The 19443-nt window shown below is 41.7% G+C and overlaps 1 protein-coding gene across 2 annotated transcripts in view; it reads left to right on the forward strand.

Annotated features, from left to right (window-relative positions):
- Positions 1-1106: 1106 nt before the first annotated feature.
- Positions 1107-19443, forward strand: part of akr1d1 (aldo-keto reductase family 1 member D1) — a 46704-nt gene continuing 28367 nt past the window's right edge. Inside the window, exons 1-2 of one of the 2 annotated variants that reach the window (XM_062983083.1) lie at positions 1107-1283; positions 1318-1447. In XM_062983083.1, coding sequence (XP_062839153.1) covers positions 1120-1283; positions 1318-1447 — 294 coding nt within the window. In that variant the 5' untranslated portion in view covers positions 1107-1119. Of the gene's footprint in view, positions 1448-19443 lie in introns of both variants that reach the window. The other variant, XM_003220848.4, reaches the window with a different exon arrangement.

Here is a 19443-nt window from a genome sequence, read left to right on the forward strand (position 1 = left end):
AAATAATATGCTGTGTCCAGGTTGGTTCATCAAGTGCTCTGCTATGGCTGAGTTCTCTGGTTGAAATAGTCTGCAGTGCCTTTAATGTTCCTTGATCCGTGTCTGGGCAATGCTGCATTTAGGGGTCCCTGTGTAGACTTGTCCACAGCTGCATGGGATACGGTAGACTCCTGCAGAGGGGAGAGGATCCCTCTCGTCCTTTGCTGAATGTAGCATGTGTTGGATTTTCTTAGTGGGTCTGTAGATAGTTTGTAGGTTGTGTTTCTTCATCAGCTTCCCTACATGGTCAATGGTTTCCTTGATGTATGGGAAGAACACTTTTCCTCTGGGTGAGTCTTTGTCTTTACTCTCACGGCTTGTCCTTGACCTTGCAGTTCTTCTTATGTCAGTGGTGGGGTCTCCATTGGCCTGTAGATGGCAATTTTGGTGGTTCAGTTCACCTTGGAGGAGGTGCACCATGGCTTAATCATAGAATAGTAGAGTTGGAAGAGACCTCATGGGCCATCTAGTCCAACCCCACGCTAAGACTGGAGACCGGACTGTGGCGCAGGCTGGAAAGCAAGCCAGCTGCAACAAATCAACAAATCACTCTGACCAAGAGGTCATGAGTTCGAGGCCAGCCCGGTGCCTGTGTCTTGTCTCTGTCTCTGTTCTATGTCATGGCATTGAACGTTTGCCTTTATGTGTGCAATGTGATCCGCCCTGAGTCCCCTTCAGGGTGAGAAGGGCGGAATATAAATGTTGTAAATAAATAAATAAATAAGAAGCAGGAAAACACTAAAGTGGTCCCAAACTGCATTCATTCTGCAGTGTAAATACACCCCAAAGTCCCCCCACTTTAAGTCTGGGAAGAGTGGCCCAATAACCATAAAATGGATTCTTTTTTTAATCACCTCGCTTTTGCAACTCTTCGTTAATTGAGGAACTTGGTGAGTTTTGCAAAGTTTTTCCATCTCAGTGATCTCCTGTTCAACGCAGGTGGGGATGTACTCGGCACAGGGGAAAGGAGGGGGGGAGAGAGAGTCAGTTTGAAGCGGAGAACTCCTGCCAAGATCTGTCTCTTTTTTTTTTCTCACCCTCTCCCTCTTTTCTCTCCAAGGCAAGACAGTATTTAAAGCGATGCCGAAGCGCCCGCCGGACTCACAAAGGGGCAGAAAGTGGCCGCCGGTGCGGCTCCGTTCCCTGCTCTCTTGCGCCCTCTGCCGACCGGAGACGCAAACGCAAAAGAAGCACGTTTGGAGCAGACACAAAAGACCCTTCTTTCTCCCTGCAAGCCATCTCGTGCATCTTGCAAAAAAAGAAATAAATTAAAATTAGAACACATCTCACAACGACCCACTTTCCGTCGAGGATGAATAACCTCAGCGCTGAAAACCACCGCTTGATGCTGAACGATGGAAACCGCATGCCCTTGGTTGGGCTGGGGACTTATGCGGATCCCAAACAGGTAACACAGCCTCCTTCCTTGTCTATTCTCTTTCTTTTTTCCTTCCCAACATCAGCATAACCCATCCTTCCCTTTTCTCCCCTACTTCTTCAGCTTTGCCTGGACTTTTAAAATCTTTTCTGAATAGTTGGATCCTATGCAAGATGCTGATCTTTCTTTAAAAATATATTATTTTCACACTCAGAGTATGCAAAAAATAATAATATTTTCACACTCTGCAGAGTAAAAGGAAAAAAATTGCCTTAAATTCAGGGGATATTTTCCCACAATGATCAAGATGCAAATGCTTGTAATAATATTTTTTTTCAAGAAATCCAATGGGAACTGGTATTTAATTATCCAAAGGCAATTTGATTGCTCAGGGAAAGTTTCAGCTTTGGACTATAAACCCAAGTCCAAAGATAGTCCAAAGATGCAACTTTCCCCAAGCTCTGAGTAAAGAAAGACAGCCTCGAAATGGGAATAAACTCCAGGGAATTTGCTGGTGAGTAAAACCTTGAGGATAGTTGCTGGGAAAGTGGGCCTTACTTCTGTATTAACCAGGCATGGGCAAACTTGGTCCCTCCGGGTGTTTTGGACTCCAACTCCCACCATTCCTAACAGCCTCAGGCCCTTTCCTTTTCCCCCTCAGCCGCTTAAGCGGCTGAGGGGGAAAAGGAAGGGGCCTGAGGCTGTTAGGAATGGTGGGAGTCGGAGTCCAAAACACCTGGCGGACCCAAGTTTGCCCAAGCCTGGTATAAACTATATAGATTGGACTGTGCTTTCTTAGGACTGGGCTCTTTGGAGCAGCAGCAAACTTAGTCTGGTAAACTTTTCCGATCTGATACTCACTTTCATTTGCAAGCCTTCCATCCTACTCTTGAAGGGTTGGGAAGGTGGTATATAAATAAAATTAATAGTAACTAACCACCCTTTCTAGCACGCTGAGGAAACATTCTGGAGAACTTGAAAGTTTGCTGGACCTAACGTTTCAGTACTTCCCAACAGAAGGATTTGCCTGATTGATGGTGCCGCTTCTATGAATAGCAGAATTCATTGACAAAAGGACTTCAGCAGAACTCCCTGCTTTGGACAGATCCTGTCCCTTGCAAACCAAGGGCCCTTTCACACAGCCATACAGAAAATCCCACTGTATCTGCTTTGAACTGGGTTATCAGAGTCCACTGTATGTATCCCAGTCCAAAGCAGATAATGTGGGATTTTATTCAGCTGTATGGAAGGGGCCAGAGATAGAGACCTGAAGTGCTCCGGAACATGAATGGAAATCATGTGGACCTCCAGATGTTGTTGCACTCTAACTCCCAGCAGCCCCAGGAAGAGATGCTGAAAATTATGGTCCAGCACATGTATCTCCACCCTTTTTAGAGTTGGATTGGGAAACAATTTGATGTTAGCTTTACCTAGCCTGCCCACCCATGGGTGGTGGAACACTGTAACTCCTTTCATCCACACCCAACAAGGATGTGAGCAATAGGATTTGCAATCCATTGCATCTGGAGGAGGGGTTTTTGACATTTTTATTTGTTTTGCTTCCTGTTCTGATATCTTTGCTGTAGTAGTGATAGTCATCTTTTTTGTTATTTTTTAAAGGAGGCATATGACAATTGTTTGAAGGGGAAGGACTTTGCATGTGTTCTCAATTTGATCTCTCTCCAGAAACACTCCTTTGCTACTCTTTTGTTAGCCTTTGGGGTCGGAGGGGATATGCTTTCTCACAATACTGTATAGACCTCTCTTGGAACAGCTTTTCTTTGTCTCAGGGCCTTTCCACATAGCCATATAATCCAGAATATCAAGGCAGAAAACCCCACAATATCTGCTTTGAGCTGGGTTATCTGAGTCCACACTGCCATATATTCCAGTTCAAAGCAGATAATGTCAGATTTTATTCAGCTGTGTGGAAGGGACCTCAGAGGGGAAAGGTGACATGCATGGACTACAATCCCCAGGACTCCTAAGCCACCTAGAGAATCCGGGAATTTGTAGCCCATGCTTATTACCTTTCCCCGGGCTTCGTTTGTATTTCCTAATGCCTAACATCCCAGCACCTTGTCATTTGGAAATAGACTTTGTCATTTGAGAGTTTCTAGATTTCACCAGAGAATAAGATGATTCATTTCTGTATAGTTGAAAAACTTGAGGCTGTTTTCCTCTCCTTATTGATAACCAACTGATACACAAATCTGTGGATTCCACTGGACGCTGTGGTATGTAGCGTAATGAGGAGCAGTGTAGACTACAGTGTTTGATTTGGGATGAATCCGCACTTTTGATGCTGCCAAACATCCAGGTTGGGAATATGTAAATTGAGTGCTGGCTACAGCAATGTTCTTGGAGTCTTGTGTGAGGTCCAGAGCTGACCCATGTTCTTCTGCAGTCTGAGCTCAAGGGAAAGTACAGCCTCCTCCTCATCTGCTTATTCACATGAAACCAAAGATAGCAATTGAATCACTGCTAAGTAAAGGACAAAATCGCGTAGAAGCAGTTGTACATGGTTTTATGGGGTGCATGGCAATGAGTGTGCTATGTTCATCTCTGTCCTCAAGTGTGTCATCCCAAAATTTGTCACCTATGAGAGTCACTGAATGGCACATCCAGTTGCCTTGAAATACTCTCCAAAGTGTCACAGATGAAAGTCAGGCTACATGGGGCTAAACAACATCGGAGTTAAAATGTTCAAAGTTATTAATGAGGAGGAGAATAGGAGGGGCTGCAGTTGTTTGCTTTTGCCTGAGCCTACTGGGAAGGACATGATTTGCTCTCCTCCCACTTCTTCCCCTGTTAAGTGTGGAAACTAATTTAGCTTTTTACTGCAGATGAATTAAACTGAGAACAAAAGGGGGAAGTAGAAGGAGGAGTGAGAGAAACTGGGGCATTTTAAAAGCAGCTGAAAAAAGTAGAATGATAGAGAATAAATTGGGACCATACTTCCAAGTTGGATTTTTTACAGACAGTTAAGTGTTGGGAGTTGTTGTCCAAAAAGTAACTTTCCCAAACACTGGCCTTCTAGATCATTGCTTCTTAAACTTTGGATTGCTACCCCAAATGGGGTCTCCTTAGCTCAATGGTTGGGTCCTGAAAAAGTTTTCTGAATGTCACCTAGTCACTGTTGTAGATATTTACATGAATTTGTTGAGCAGTGTTTACAGCTCTGCAGAAGATGCTTCAGCTGTACTTCAGAAAAAGGAAAACCAGACTGTTTAGCAAACCTTGCAAATACTGACTTATTATCAGTAAATCTTTGATTGTTATACCTATTTTATATATCTGTATACCTGGGGTCACACAAACATTTCTTGGGCCAAAAGGGATCTTGAGTGGAAAAGTTTAAGAAGCCCCGTTTTAGGCCTTTGCAGAGGAGCTATTTCTATAACTTCTAACTTTTTGGTAATTATTATATTTAGGCCTTAATCCAGTTCTTAATCTACAGCAGACCTAAAGAATCAGTGGCACTTTTAAAATCAACATTTAGATAGGTTTCATTGATTCCATATTTACTCAATTTATATCCCGCCCTTCTCACCCCAAGAGGGGGACATGCCATGAACATACATACAGTAAAAATAAACATCTACATTAAAAAAAACAAAATACCCAACAGCAATATTAAAAACAATTATTAAAATCACATCATCCAGAGATAAATCCAAGGCCGTTCCATTAGTCATTTCACAGTTCTATATCCTCATATTGCATTAACTTGCTAGCCCAAAGCTTGGTCCCATAACCAGATTTTTACTTCCTGAAGGTCGGGGGGGGGGGGGGGCTGCTCTGATTTTGCTGGGGAGGGAATTCCAGGGCCAAGGCGCTACCACGGAGAAGGCCCTGTCTCTCATCCTCACCAATCGCACCTGCGAAGGAGGTGGGACTGAGAGCAAGGCCTCCACAGAAGATCTTAACCTCAGAGGTGGATCATAAAGGGAGATACGTTCAGACAGGTACGCTGGGCCGGAACCGTTGGGAGAGATAACTGGATTTTTGTGACAGGTGAGAACCTGAGTGGCAGTCTAAATTTTTTTTTTAAAAAAATACAACTTCCAGCATCCATTACCACTGGCAATACTGGCCGGAGCTGCAAGGATTTTTAGTCCAACAGAACCTGGCAGTCTGCACAATCTTCAAGGCTGATGTATGTCTTAGTCATTAGGTGATAAGAAGGGGAATCAAAATTCTCATGAGAGTTGCCAGTTCTTCTCCTAGGTTCAGCTGCCATTCCTTTCAAACAGCAGCCTTGACATGCCCGCATTGGTATTACTTTTGACTTCATGGAAGTTGACTGATGGCCTGCCAAAAAGATTAAACAGCTTTATTGGTGCTAGCTGGAGCTGTGGCTTTTCAGGAGCCAGAAAACAAAGCTGGCAACCTCCACCCAACACAGATGCCACAGGCATGAGGCCCCCAAGAGATCGCAACTGCAAGTAAGACTCTGTGAATAACTACTGCAACAGGGTTGCCAGCAGGGAGGCAATTACTATTCTATGACTTTCAGTGAATGCTGTCGTACATCAGCCCTATTACAGTTCTCCCTCCACATTTGTGAGGATCAGGGTCCCCCAAAAATTGAAAAAAACCCCCCTGTAAATATCAATAAAATTGCAAATGCTGTTTTGACACTTCTCTATAGGTCCTCCAACATGATTCCATGTTCAAGAAAGTTGACCATAGAGTTGCACTAAGCAGTGTTTCTCCAACTCTGTTCCTCCAGATGTTTTGGACTACAACTCTCACAATTCCTAACAGCTGCTGAGCTGACTGGGATTTCTGGGAGCTGAAGTCCAAACAAGTCCAAAACATTGCACTAGAGGACCTTCAAATGCCTAGAGAGAATATATTGATTTGATCTCGGCAACAGACGTGACGGCAAATAGAGCAATCCACACATACATGACCTGTATGAAGACTTATTGAGGATTTTGGATGAATGGATTCTAATCTTGGACATGCTTAAAATTTTATATAATGTGATTTTATTTTGTAATGGTATCTATTTTATATGAATTGTTGTTTTGTAGATAGTTTTATATGAATTGTTTTTACATTGTTTTTAGGCATTGAATTTTTGCCTATTTATTGTAAGCCGCTTTGAGTCCCCTCGGGGAGAAAGGTGGGGTAAAAGTGATGTAAATTAATTAATTAATTAATTAAAATCTGCAAATATTTAACCCAGAAATGTAGAGGGATGGTTGTATAGGGGTTTCTTATCAAGATATAGTCAAAGGAGTTTTGCCACTGCCTTCTGATGCTGAGAGTGTTTTCTTGCTTAATGTCTCCCAAATGGGTTTCCATAGGGTTTTGAACTCTCATTTCATAGTGTCCTAGTTCAACACTCAAACCCCTTCAACCACACTGACTCCTGCTAGTGACAATGATGGTGAGGACCAAAACTCCCATCATTTACCTAGGAGATCCCGGGAACAGTAGTGCTGCATCAGCAAAATTTCCTCTAATGCAGTGGTTCTCAATCTGTGGGTCCCCAGGTGTTTTGGCCTACAACTCCCAGAAATCCCAGCCAGTTTACCAGCTGTTAGCATTTCTGGGAGTTGAAGGCCAAAACATCTGGGGACCCACAGGTTGAGAACCACTGCTCTAATGGAACTACATTGACATTTGAGGCACTAACCGGTAATCCAAAAATCTACCACCACTCCAAATTGTAACAGACTGTGGTACAGAATGAGGAGGTAGATTAGCAAAATAGTGCCAGATCTGGGGTCAACTTTCTTTGCTCCCAGTAGCAATGAAAAAGGAACCCAGTAGCACCTTTCAGACTAACTGCTTTATTCTAGCAGTACCCCTTTTCAGGCTAACCACTTAACTCCAAAAATCTATTACATCAGATGGAAATTGTTTGAGGATCAGAGTGGGATGGGAACATTCAACTTCCCTGAAAGGAAACCGTTATTGAGGAGACATCAATTGCTGCAAATGCTCCCCTTTGGGGAAAATATCCTCAATGATCTTAATAGCCTTCCATTATCATCTCCAGCCTCAGGTTGAAAATATGCTTAATATTATTAACAAGTAAAATTTGAGAAGGGTTATTTTGTGAAGGGGATTAAAACAGGTTTTCTGCAAAGCTTAGAAACCCATTTTCAAGCTCCATTCCCAGCACTATTAGAAGGCTGTAAAAGGGGAAGGAAATCTGTTCCGAAGCTTGGATCATCTCCTTGGCCTCCTGGTGCTTTCGACTCTTGAGTTCCTAGAAACTCTGGACTCCGCCGGAGTCTTCTGGTCTAAGCAATTCTGGCCGCTGCCAAGGCTGCAAAAGCTATTTGGGATGTAAGGAGATTGTGTGAGCTTCCCTAACCTCCCACATCATTTCTAATGTTTGGTCTGCTGCCGGCTGGCCAGCTGGCCACCCCTCCAGCCCGACTGTCAGTCCTGCTGCACTGAACAAACACAAAAGGGGAAGATTCGTGCCGGGACCCTCTTGCAGCTGTCTCCCGAGCGGCCAAAGGAATGTGCCTGAAACAAAAGCAATGGATTCCATCATCCTGATTCCTGAGGCTCCTCGAACTGAGTGCCAAAACTAACTATCCGAAGGAGGCCAGAGCCTCTGTGTGGGTGCCCCCGGGAGGAATGCAGCTGGGCACTGGAGCTTATCCTCTCCTTTGTACCCAGGCTTCCAAGTCTACTGAAGCATACCTGATGCCTACAGCCTGAGCTTCTCAACCCAAATTTGCTTTGCGTGGGCTGGTTCTAGTGAACCTGCAGAAGAGGTGGTATCCTATAAAATCCAGTGCAAGTGGGGAATTTCAGAAAGCTTCTTCCATTTGTGGCAACCCCATTAGTTATGCAGAATGACCCCCTATATCCACAGAACTCATGTACATGTTTTTTCTTATCCATAGTTTCACTTATTTACTTATTCAGTTAGGGCTTTCTGTATGAACTACGTCCCTTTCTCTGTACTGCCATCATTCATCGCACTGAAAATAATAGAGTTCACTATTATCTGTGGTCTCACATATCCACACAAGGCTAAGAACATATCCTGTGCGGATATGGGATTTGCACTGTATTCAAGTCATTCTTCTACTACTGCTACTATTACTGCATAGGTGTGTGTGTGTACATATATATGTGTGTATGTATATACGGTATATATACACTACTTATGTTTATTTATACTCTGCCTTTCCTCTCCACAAGGAGACTCAAAGTTGTGTATATATGCGTACACACACACACACACACACACACACACACACACATATACTCACACACACATACTGTATATACACAGACATATATATGAATCCAAGAAAAACATGTAGAATAAACACTTCTAACAGAAACTGAATCCACAAAAGCTTAAACTTAAGTATTTTTCTCGGTCTCAAAAAGCTCTCTAGCAGTTCTTTGCATCTTTTTATGCTGGTACAAACTAACACAGCTATGTCTTTGAAGACTATTATTGTTATGGCCATCTTACATCATTTATACCATGATGTTCTCCCAATATAGAACCCAAGGCAGGGAACAAATTGAAACATAGTACAGTTTCAAAAATAATGATTTGACAAAAAGTTCTTATTAGAGTGACAACACTTCTGCTATAGCAAACATTTATTTATTTATTTATTTATTTATTTATTTATTTACAGCATTTATATTCCGCCCTTCTCACCCCGAAGGGGACTCAGGGCGGATCACATTATATACATATAGGGCAAACATTCAATGCCCATATACATATAGAACCAAGACAGAGACAGATGCAGAGGCAATTTAACCTTCTCCTGAGGGGATGTTCGATTCTGGCCACAGGGAGGAGCAGCTGCTTCATCATCCACTCTGATGGCACTTCCTCATTCCAATGTCGTAAATTAGTTAAATTTGCCTCCCCACTTTATAAGTGGTACCTTATTTCCTACTTGATAGATGCAACTATCTTTCGGGTTGCTAGGTCAGCAACGAGCAGGGGCTATTTTTTATTTTTTTAATTGACGGGTGCTCACCCTGCCATGAGCTGGCCTCGAACTCATGACCTCATGGTCAGAGTGATTTATTGCAGCAGGCTGCTCACCAGCCTGCGCCACAGCCCGGCCCCTTGATATCTTTATGCTGAGCCTTGTTGTACATCATGCATTTGATGTTCTGCAAGCAACAATTGGATATTAAATTTACAAAGTGTCAATATTGCATTCTCAAATTTTTTTTCACCATCACCCCCAAACTTCGAGAGAGAGAAAAAAACTTCTTCCCCCCCTTGCTTTCACCATTTCTGGCAAAGGTACATGCCTGCCATGGTATCAAATTCCTTTCAGTAAGAATTACAGTAAAGAGCTGTACTAGAGTATTACTCAAAATTGATACACAGAAATACACAAAAATGTATGGGAAAATTGTGAGCAATTGGCAAAAAAAAGTGTAAAGGAGATCCTAAATTAATGTAGTTTCACACCACTTTAAATGCTTATCTCAGTACTGTGGAATCATGGGAGTTGTAGTTTGATGGGGCGCCAGCATTTCTCAATACAAAAGGCTAAAGACTTTATAAAACTCCAACTTCCATAGCACTGAGCCATAGTAGCTAATGCGGTGTCAAACTGTGTTAATTTTACAGTGTAAATGCACTCTGAATCACAAGTATTGTATAATCTGGATCCACATTTTCGGAAATGTTTACAATATATTGAAGGGCCATTTATCACTAAATCACTCAGTCTAGAATGATTTTCTATAAACAGGCCACAACAGCTACCAAAAAAGCAAAGCAAAACCTGGAATGAATTAAATTGTTATGAAGGATTTTGTTGTAAGTAACTGAATGCCTGATTCCCTCATTGTTTTTAGAACATTGGTTGCAAGGTTTTTGCAGACTTGGCCATAAAAGAAAAAGTAGCAACAAGCGAGCAGAAAAAGAAACTTGGGGGGGGGGGGGCGGGAGAGAGAAACCCACCCAGTGCTAGATTTTTGAAACTCTGTGGTGTTATGAAATATAAAAAAAATTGCTCTTAGGTTGAGAAAGTGTAGCTCATCTGTGGAAATCAGTGAGTTTCATGGACAAGCAAGGATTCTGATACTGAAGTCTTGCATTCAAACAACTGTACCATCATGGTCCACTAGCAGTTGAAATCCTTTTCTAGACTTGCAAAACAAAGGCAGGTAAAGCTCCAACCCTGAGCAGCCTATTTCTCTGATGCAAGATTTCCTTCATGGAAACTATGGCCCAGTGCTATCATTGCAGTGCAACAATACAGGGAGAAGGCATAGCAGTTTGCTTTTGCCCGTGCCTACTGGAACAATACTATAATTTAAATGGAAAAGACAATAATGTAAATAGAAATGCAATACAGTTCAACTCCTGTACCCATGGGACCAACAGTCACAGTTTCATTTATCCACACCTGATAATACCATCTGGAATTTATTTATTATTTATTAATATTTTTTTACAGTATTTATATTCCGCCCTTCTCACCTTGAAGGGGACTCAGGGTGGATCACAGAACATACATATACTGCAAACATTCAATGCCATTTATACACTGACAAGACAGACAATTGTACATAGAGGTATATATATGCATTTCCCATCTTCGGCATTTTGGAGTCTTGTGCTCGGTTCCGGCCACCCGGGGGGGGGGTCACTCCATCTCCTAGCGGATGGTTCATAAACTTTCTCCTTGATGGAATCACCAGCATTTTTCTGGCATTTCCTTATGGATGCCTAAATACCTCACCACTTTTCAGCAGTACTTATTTATCTACTTACATTTTGCTTTCGATCTGCTAGGTAGACAGAAGCTGGGGTAAAGGCCAGGAACTCACCCTGACCTAGGCTTTGAACTGTCAACCTTCGATTGACAAGATTTACTGCAGCTGGTGGTTTAAACTGCTATGGTAAAGCCCAGCCCAGCATCATAGAATCATCATAGAAATTCAGAGTTGGAAGGGTTGTGTAGTCCAATTCTCTGCCATGCATACACAATTCACGTACTTCAGAAAAATCCAACTTCTGTTTAAAGAGCTCCAAAAGAGGAGAATCTGCCATCTCCTGATGCGGTCCATCCCATTGTCAAACAACTTTTAAGTTAGGGAGTTCTTTCTAATGTTTAGGTGAAATCTCTGCTCTTGTAATTTGAAGCCATTGGTTCTTCTGGTCTCTACACAAGAGAAAACAAGGCCACTCCTTCTTCTGCATGACATCCCTTCAAGTGTTTAAAGTTGGCTGTCATGTTACCCCTCCCCAAGCTAAATATATCCAGAATTCTAAAGCATTCCTCATATGTATAAGCCTTGGTTTTTAGACCCTTGACCACCTTGGTTCTTCTTCTTTGGATATGTTCTGTCTTGCTAATATCTCTCTAGAGCTAGATATCCAGAAGTGGAAACATTATACCTGCTACCCTGTATATGGTTGATTTTTTGTGACATTGTGACCATCCTAATATAAATATTTCCACATCCAGATATAAGCCCTTTATGATTAACTGAGACTTCTTGTTGTGTGCCTTCAACTTATAGGAACATTAATATGTCAGGGTTTCCTGGGGCTGAGAATGTGTGACTCTCCTAGAGTCACCCAGTGGGTTTCCATGGCAGAGCAAGGAATCCAGCCGTAGTTTCCAGAGTTGTAGTCCTATACTCAAACCACTATACCACACTGGTTCCCTCACCAGGGCTTACTACCAGGTAAATGTGTAAAGATTTCTGCCCAAGTTTGTTAGCCCTATTTCTAATGGTTGTCATGACCTTTTTCAAAGCTCCCCCTCCCTCAGCCCTTCTTAGCCATCTAGATTTATTGTTTAGTTTGTGCTTTATTGTTGTAAGCTACCTTGAGGGTTTTTGGATCAAAAGGCAGGATGGAAGTCCTATAACTTTAAGAAAAATGCAATTAAAAAACCTAATTAAAAATACTGAGTTTTTAATATATGCCTGCTTAATCCTAGCTGTTGAATATTGGCTCCAAACACGAAAAATATTATACATCTGGAACATATTTAGCTTTGGACGTTGTCTGATCGCTATGGGAAGGAAGGAATCTAACTGAGAATGTGTTTCTTAGGGTAGGCAGATGTAAAAGAGAGCAAGTTTCCTTCAACTGCAGTAACTGTGTAGATGTGGGACTTTGAGCAGGTGCAAAAACATTTCCTCTATCTCCCAGGGAATTTTAGGTACTCTTATCTTCCCTGAACTGCAAATCCCAGGATTCCATATCACATGGCCATGTCAGTTAAAGTTGACTCATACTCCTATGATGCCAGTTGCCTTTAGGAGAGATGTGAAATCAAACGTCTGACTCCTCAGATTACTTTATCTACCTGCCAAGAAATGCCTCTTCTGTTTATTTAGGGCTACTGTTTATTTGCATAGAAGTCAGTCCTATTGACTTTGTTACTACTTCATGCATCATATGAAATTGACTTGTTAAAAGCTTGTCCAATGATCCATTTGTGAGTTTTAAAGTACCACGCAATGAGATCAGTCATTTCAAATAGGTACAGGAAGGAAAAAGAGTTGGAGCTTTTTTTTTTTTTTTTTTTTTAAAGGCACTGGGTCTAATAATTACATGTGGAATGACTTGGGTAACTGACCCAAGTTTATTGAGTCAATTTTGACTAAAATTTCTAGACCTATACATGCACATATACAGGATGTATTTCTGTAAGGCTGGGTTAGGAAAAATCATTCCACATGTAGCCATCAGATTCCATTCCGTGGTCCCCTTCCCGTCAAATCAGCCCAAACATGCAAAATATCCCCAGGCCACCTTTTGGAGCCATATTCTCAAAGGGAGTATCCATGAAATGAACCTTCAATCCTCCAGGTCAAATAAGTGATACAGTCAGATGTGGCAACAGAGGTGGTCCTGTGTCTGAGACTGCGCCTTAGTCCCATCTGGATTCAATAAAGACCCCCTCTAATAGGGGGAATGCAATGCATTTGGAATCGTTACTTGAGCCATGAAGGCCTTTAAGAGCTTTAAACTGTACCCAGAAGTGAGTAATCAACCAGCACAGCTGTTGCAATGACTTGTCGTAAGTTCCCCTGGACCAGTGGTTCTCAACCTGTGGGTCCCCAGATGTTTTAGCTTTCAACTCCCAGAATTCCTAACAGCTGACAAACTGGCTGGTATTTCTGGGAGTTGTAGGCCAAAACACCTGGGGCTCCATAGGTTAGAAACCTGGACCAAGCACATGGTAGCAGTTATGCTGGTTAGTTTTGGACCAACGGAGGCTTCCAGAGTCTCATCAGAGATAATCATACGCAACAGTCCCATTTGAAAATAATGAATACATCTATACAGTTTGGTGACCACCTGAACAAGCAGTAGAGGGGCATTCTCTATTTGAAGGCATCTTCTGTATGAACAATTCAGAGGCAAATTTATCCATCAAGATATTGACATCACGACATCATACAAAGTAGGCACACAGGTCATCTGACCTAATTCTTTCCTATTGTAGCGGGGTACCCTGAGTTTCCATTTAAGTCAGAATAATTATTTGCAGGTTTGCATCTGGGGTATTATTTTTGTGTCTTTTGTCTTCTTGGCAGGGTTAGATGACAATAAGTAAATGGCCACTCAACATGCGTGCCACTAGTGGGGATGCCAGTCTTTGTGTTCCACAAGAACGGGGAATTCTCACTAATGCTTGAAAGCATTAGTGTTTCTGTGCAATTCTTAAATGCTACTTGCTCTCCAACAGATATTTCTCTGTACAGAAATATGTGTGATTTCGCTAGGCAGAAAATATCCATTTGTATGGAGAAGAGCCCCGGTGGCAAAGTGTGTTAAAGCACTGAGCTGCTGAACTTGCAGACTGAAAGGTCCCAAGTTCAAATCCCGGGAACAGAGTGAGCACCCGCTGTTGCTTCAGCTTCTGCTAACCTAGCAGTTCGAAAACATGCCAATGTGAGTAGATCAATAGGTACCGCCCCGGCGGGAAGGTAACGGCGGTCCATGCAGTCATGCCAACCACATGACCTTGGAGGTGTCTACGGACAACGCCGGCTCTTCGGCTTAGAAATGGAGATGAGCACCAACTCCCAGACATGACTGGACTTAACGTCAGGGAAAATCTTTACCTTTTTTATGGAGAAGACATGTTTTCTGTTCTTCAGGAAATATATTTTCTCTGCAAAATTTTATGTGCAAAGAAAATGTGATATTTCTGTATAGATGAACACTTGCCTGATGTGTAAATAATCCTGTGGCTGACTTTACTTCTCTGTATGAAAGTCAGTAATGATCATTCTTCCCAGCTCTAGTCACCAAAAACTAAATCATTTGAGAATGTATTATTGGAGTAGTGTTATGAGCTATCAAAACTGAAGATCCTTCCAGTCATTATTAGGATGATGTGGAAATGTGAGACTGGGTGAATAGTTCTGATGATTTTTGTCTTGCTCTGTTTATTTTGGAAATTTCACTCATAAGCAGCTAATGCAAAAGTTAAGCCCCCACCTTTTCACATACTAATAAGAAGGACAGAATTAAAGTGTTGGAATCTGGAAAAGATCTTAATGTAGTTTAAAACCAATCCCTCGGAACTGAGGAGGCCTTTCTTTCAATCATCCTTGACATGTGTTTATCTACACACCTCTTTAAAAACCTAAAATGGAAAATGTTCGTCTACTTTAAACCAAGTTGTTTAAATGAACAACTACTCTTCCATTCATGAGTATCTTGATGGTATTTAATCTGTATCCACCTTCCTGTAGGTTTAATGTTGTCATTTTCCTAATCTCTCACCACCAACATAAATTTAGCTGCAAATGTGCATGGTTTCATGTAGAAAAAGAGTCCTACATGTATGTATCTCCTACCACATGTGGGACTATGCTATGCTGAGCCATTTACTACCTCTTGGAGATAGTATAATGCCACCAAGGTCATTCATATCTAGAGAAGAGCAGAAAGAATCACAGACATGTGTGTTTGTCCCTGTAGCCAGATGTGAAATGACGAAATCATCTTCTGAGAATCCTGGAGGTCTCTGTAACCGATGTAATAGCTTCTCCCTTGGCTATGAGTACATATTCAGATATTTCTGTGATCCCTCTCCAAACCTCCCTACTCCTCCAGGTACAAATAGGGCAGGAGTTTTCAACAGATCTATGACTAGTTGGAGGAGGCTTGTTCATTGCAGAAGAAGGAAGGGAATATCCATTTCAGATCAAAAATAAACATAACCAGACAGTGTTAACCAAATCTGTATATGCCACAAGCTCCCTGTCTTGATTTGTACCTCTTAACAAAAGTATGATTATTAGAAAGTCAGAAGTATATCTCCCTTCTCCATTGCCATTCCATATTGGGCTGAGCACATTAGTTGGATGTCTGCCTGCCTTCCTACTTTAACAGACACAACATTTCTGGCAGGAGAGAGTGGATAGCAATGCTGATAAATCCACTACAACCCAGAATAGGAATATTACTTCATCTTCTTCATGGCAATCTTTCAATTCTGTTGAAAGAAGATAAATAAAGAAGATAAAGAACTCTGTTAAAAAAAAAAGATAAATAACCCAGTTTAATTTTATTTTGGTCTGTTTTTCAATTCTTTTGAAATGACCTCGATCAAAGCAGAACTTCTGAAAATTATGTAAGCATGCAGAAAAGTAGCAGGTCAAGCATTTCCTGGTATGCATGGATCAGAGATGCTGATGGGAAAAACACTGTCTGTAAATTTTCTACATGTTAAGCAGCTGTTAAAGTCACAGGGTCTTTGCCAGAAGACAAGTATTAACCCTACTGTTTGCTTGCACAAGTTACTGTTGTAGGGATCTCAGTCTGCTCCACTGTCTTAAGGGCTTAAAAATCCCCGCAGTACTGTGAGAAATAATATATATTTACAGTTTAGGGATTGCACCAGAAGCTTTTAAAACTTTTGTTCCCAGGTTTCTGAACAAATCAGGCTGAGCACAGATCTTGTGGGATTCCCTGGTGGTGGTTAAAATGGCAACATAAACATGCCCGAAATTGAAATGCTTAGAAAAGGGAGCTTAAAGGAAAAGCTCCCTATTCCTTAGCATGATATTGGCTTGACTGGAATGTCTTGTTCTGAATCATGAAGAGAGAAGGATCTAATCCATCCCATCCACCCAGGGGAATACGCCCAGGTAGACATTGTATCAACAAGTAGATTGTGATGGAAATCCATGGGCCAAGGCGGAAGGGCTTGTGGGAAAGGTGAATGGGCCTCCCTTTGCCTTGGTGGAACCTCAGATACAACTTTACCCAGAGTTTGGGAAAATTAACTTTCAAAATCTCTCAGCCAGCATGGATTAGGGGCATATTAACATGGAAATTCAATGACACTATGTGAAATTCACGAGCTCTCCTGAGCTTCACCATTCCCGCTCATACATCGACACAGGCTATAGGTAACCAAAATAGTGCACCTGAGATGGCATCATTTTTTGGTTATGTGGTGCCTTATTGTAAATCTTCCATAAGCATAAACCTACATGCCTGTTTGCTTTCTCTTACTTGCTTTTGTGCCTGGAAAGTAATGTTTCAAGACATTCCTAAACAGCTCAGCTTGTTACTTTAACTATTGTTTTTAGAAAGATGGGTTGAGCAATCAAAGGGATTCAACTGGGGATGGCAGGTTGCAGTTGTTACATAAGCATTTGTTCCTAATAATGCCAAGAGTGCTGGAGAGTTGAGAGGCCCGTCGGTAACTTGATAGTTTGTTCAGAAGATACTTCTAAGCAATGTTGTCATACATATCCTTTTCTCTGCCTTCTCTCCTTCAGAAAAGAGAGCACCCGAACATTATCCTTCATTTTCCCCCTTTGGACTATAATTGACTGAGATTTACTTATACAGCACCACCACGTTTGCCCAAATGTACACTACAGACACTTCTTGAGGAACTCAATGTTCTCTGCCTCAGAAAGGGGCCCTAAACTTTACAAAACACAGAAACACCTTGTATTACCAGAGGAAGTGCTTAACAATTAAGCAAAATAAGCATTTGCTTAGGGCATTAAGGGAAGGAGGGGCACCAAAAAAATGTTCCGTTGCAAAATTTACAAAACAAAACTACAAATGGTGCAGTTAGACCAGGTTCCACAAAAAAGGGCTCCCACAGTAGGTAAAGGTAAAGGTTTCCCCTGACATTAAGTCTAGCCGTGTCTGACTCTGGGGGTTGGTGCTCATCTCCATTTCTAAACTGAAGAGCCGGTATTGTCCGTAGATGCCTCCAAGTTTATGTGGCTGGCATGGCTGCATGGAGAGCCATTACCTTTCCACTGAAGCGGTACCTATTGATCTACTCACATTTGCATGTTTTTGAACTACTAGGTTGGCTGAGGCTAATAGCGGGAGCTCACCCCGCTCCCCGGATTTGAACTGCTGACCTTTTGCTCAGCACGTTCAGCAGCTCAGCGGTTTAATCCGCTGCGCCACTGGGGCCTTCAGCTCTCACTGTAACACGCTGTAATTAGAAAAAGTAGAGAAAACTTTTCAATTATAAATAAAATGGAAGTAAACATAAATGAACATTATTTTCTATCTAACTGTAAATTTTGTGTCATTTTGAAGAATATTTTATTTTAGGGCTTATTATTGTTTATATTTTGAATTAAGGGTACCAAAAAATGTTAAGTTCTTCAGGGCTCTTAACCCTGTGGTTCTCAACATATGGGTCCCCGGTGTTTTGGCCTACAACACCCAGAAATTCCAGCCAGTTTACCAGCTGTTAGGTTTTTTGGGAGTTGAAGGCCAAAACATCTGGGGACCCACAGGTTGGGAACCACTGTCTTAACCTGACCCCGCCAAGCGGAGTTGTGTTACTGATGCAACTCCCAAAGGCTTTTCCCTACATTGATATCCCTTCAGACCAATTGAACTACAACAGAAACATCTGATACAAGAGGTAAGCCTGTGACTCTAACATCGTCACTTAGCATCTTTTGCCTGGTGAAGAAGTCATGAAGTGTTCAGCTGGTTAATAAAGGTATCAATCGTTTGGGGATTGTTGCAGTTAGAATGGTGTTTAACTACATTAATTCTACAGAGTAGATGTTCTCAAGGACACAATCACTGAGTTCAAACTACAGGAGAAGAGATTCTATCCAGACATTAGGAGGAACCATCTGATGGTAATTGCTAATCAACAGTAGAATATGTTTCCCCAGAGTGTGGTGGGTGTCTCCTTCTCTGGAGGTTTTGAAAGAGAGGCTGGATGGCAATCTGTTGGTTTGATTGATATTCTTGCATAGCAGTGAGTTGGACTGCATGGCCATTGGGATCTCTTCCAACCCTATGGACCTCATCAGATGCAGGTCCCCCACTTTCCCCTTTCATAGGACGAGGTCCTATGATTCTAGGGACCTTATCACACAATCTTATGTCCGTCTCTAACGCACTTTCCCTACTGGTGCCTAGGGGTCCTATCAGGTAAATGAATGCTCTTAAATGCCCTGAGTTTCAATACTTGTTTTAAAATAGAAAGAGCAATTACTTATCTCAGTGCCACCTCGTCCCAATTGAAATGATGTCCTTTCTCTAAGGTTCAGATATTATCTTGTGTCCACAAATCCAGGCCAAATTCCTCATATCTAATAAATAACATTTTAAAAAACCAGTACTATGTTGTTGAAGAAAAAGATCAAAAGTCTGAAACCATAAGAAAGGAAAAGGGATGAAAGTCTTAACTGTAATTTCAGGAAGTTTTGATGGATCTGGGTCTCATTTAGTATTAAGCAGCTCCAGCTGTTTGGCCTTTAACTTGGAAGATTATGACTTCAGGTGAGGTGTTAGGAATCAAAAGAGCAACCTCTTTCATGAAAGAGAGATTGTTAATAAGCTATGAAAGATTGAAAAGAACAGCATTACGAGGTGAATAAATGCTATAAAACAAACCATCACATTTGAAGAGCCACATTTAAAAAAATAAAAATAAATATTAGGAATGGGATACCTTCAGAAGTAGTCCTCAAGATAGATTGGAAGAGAGAGGGCGGAGCATGCAAGTTTGCTGAGCAGCCTGCTGAAAGCTCCTCCGTCAAAAAGTAAGTTAAAAATAATCACC

This window comes from Anolis carolinensis, chromosome 5 (assembly GCF_035594765.1).
Source record: "Anolis carolinensis isolate JA03-04 chromosome 5, rAnoCar3.1.pri, whole genome shotgun sequence".
Lineage (NCBI taxonomy): Eukaryota > Metazoa > Chordata > Lepidosauria > Squamata > Dactyloidae > Anolis > Anolis carolinensis.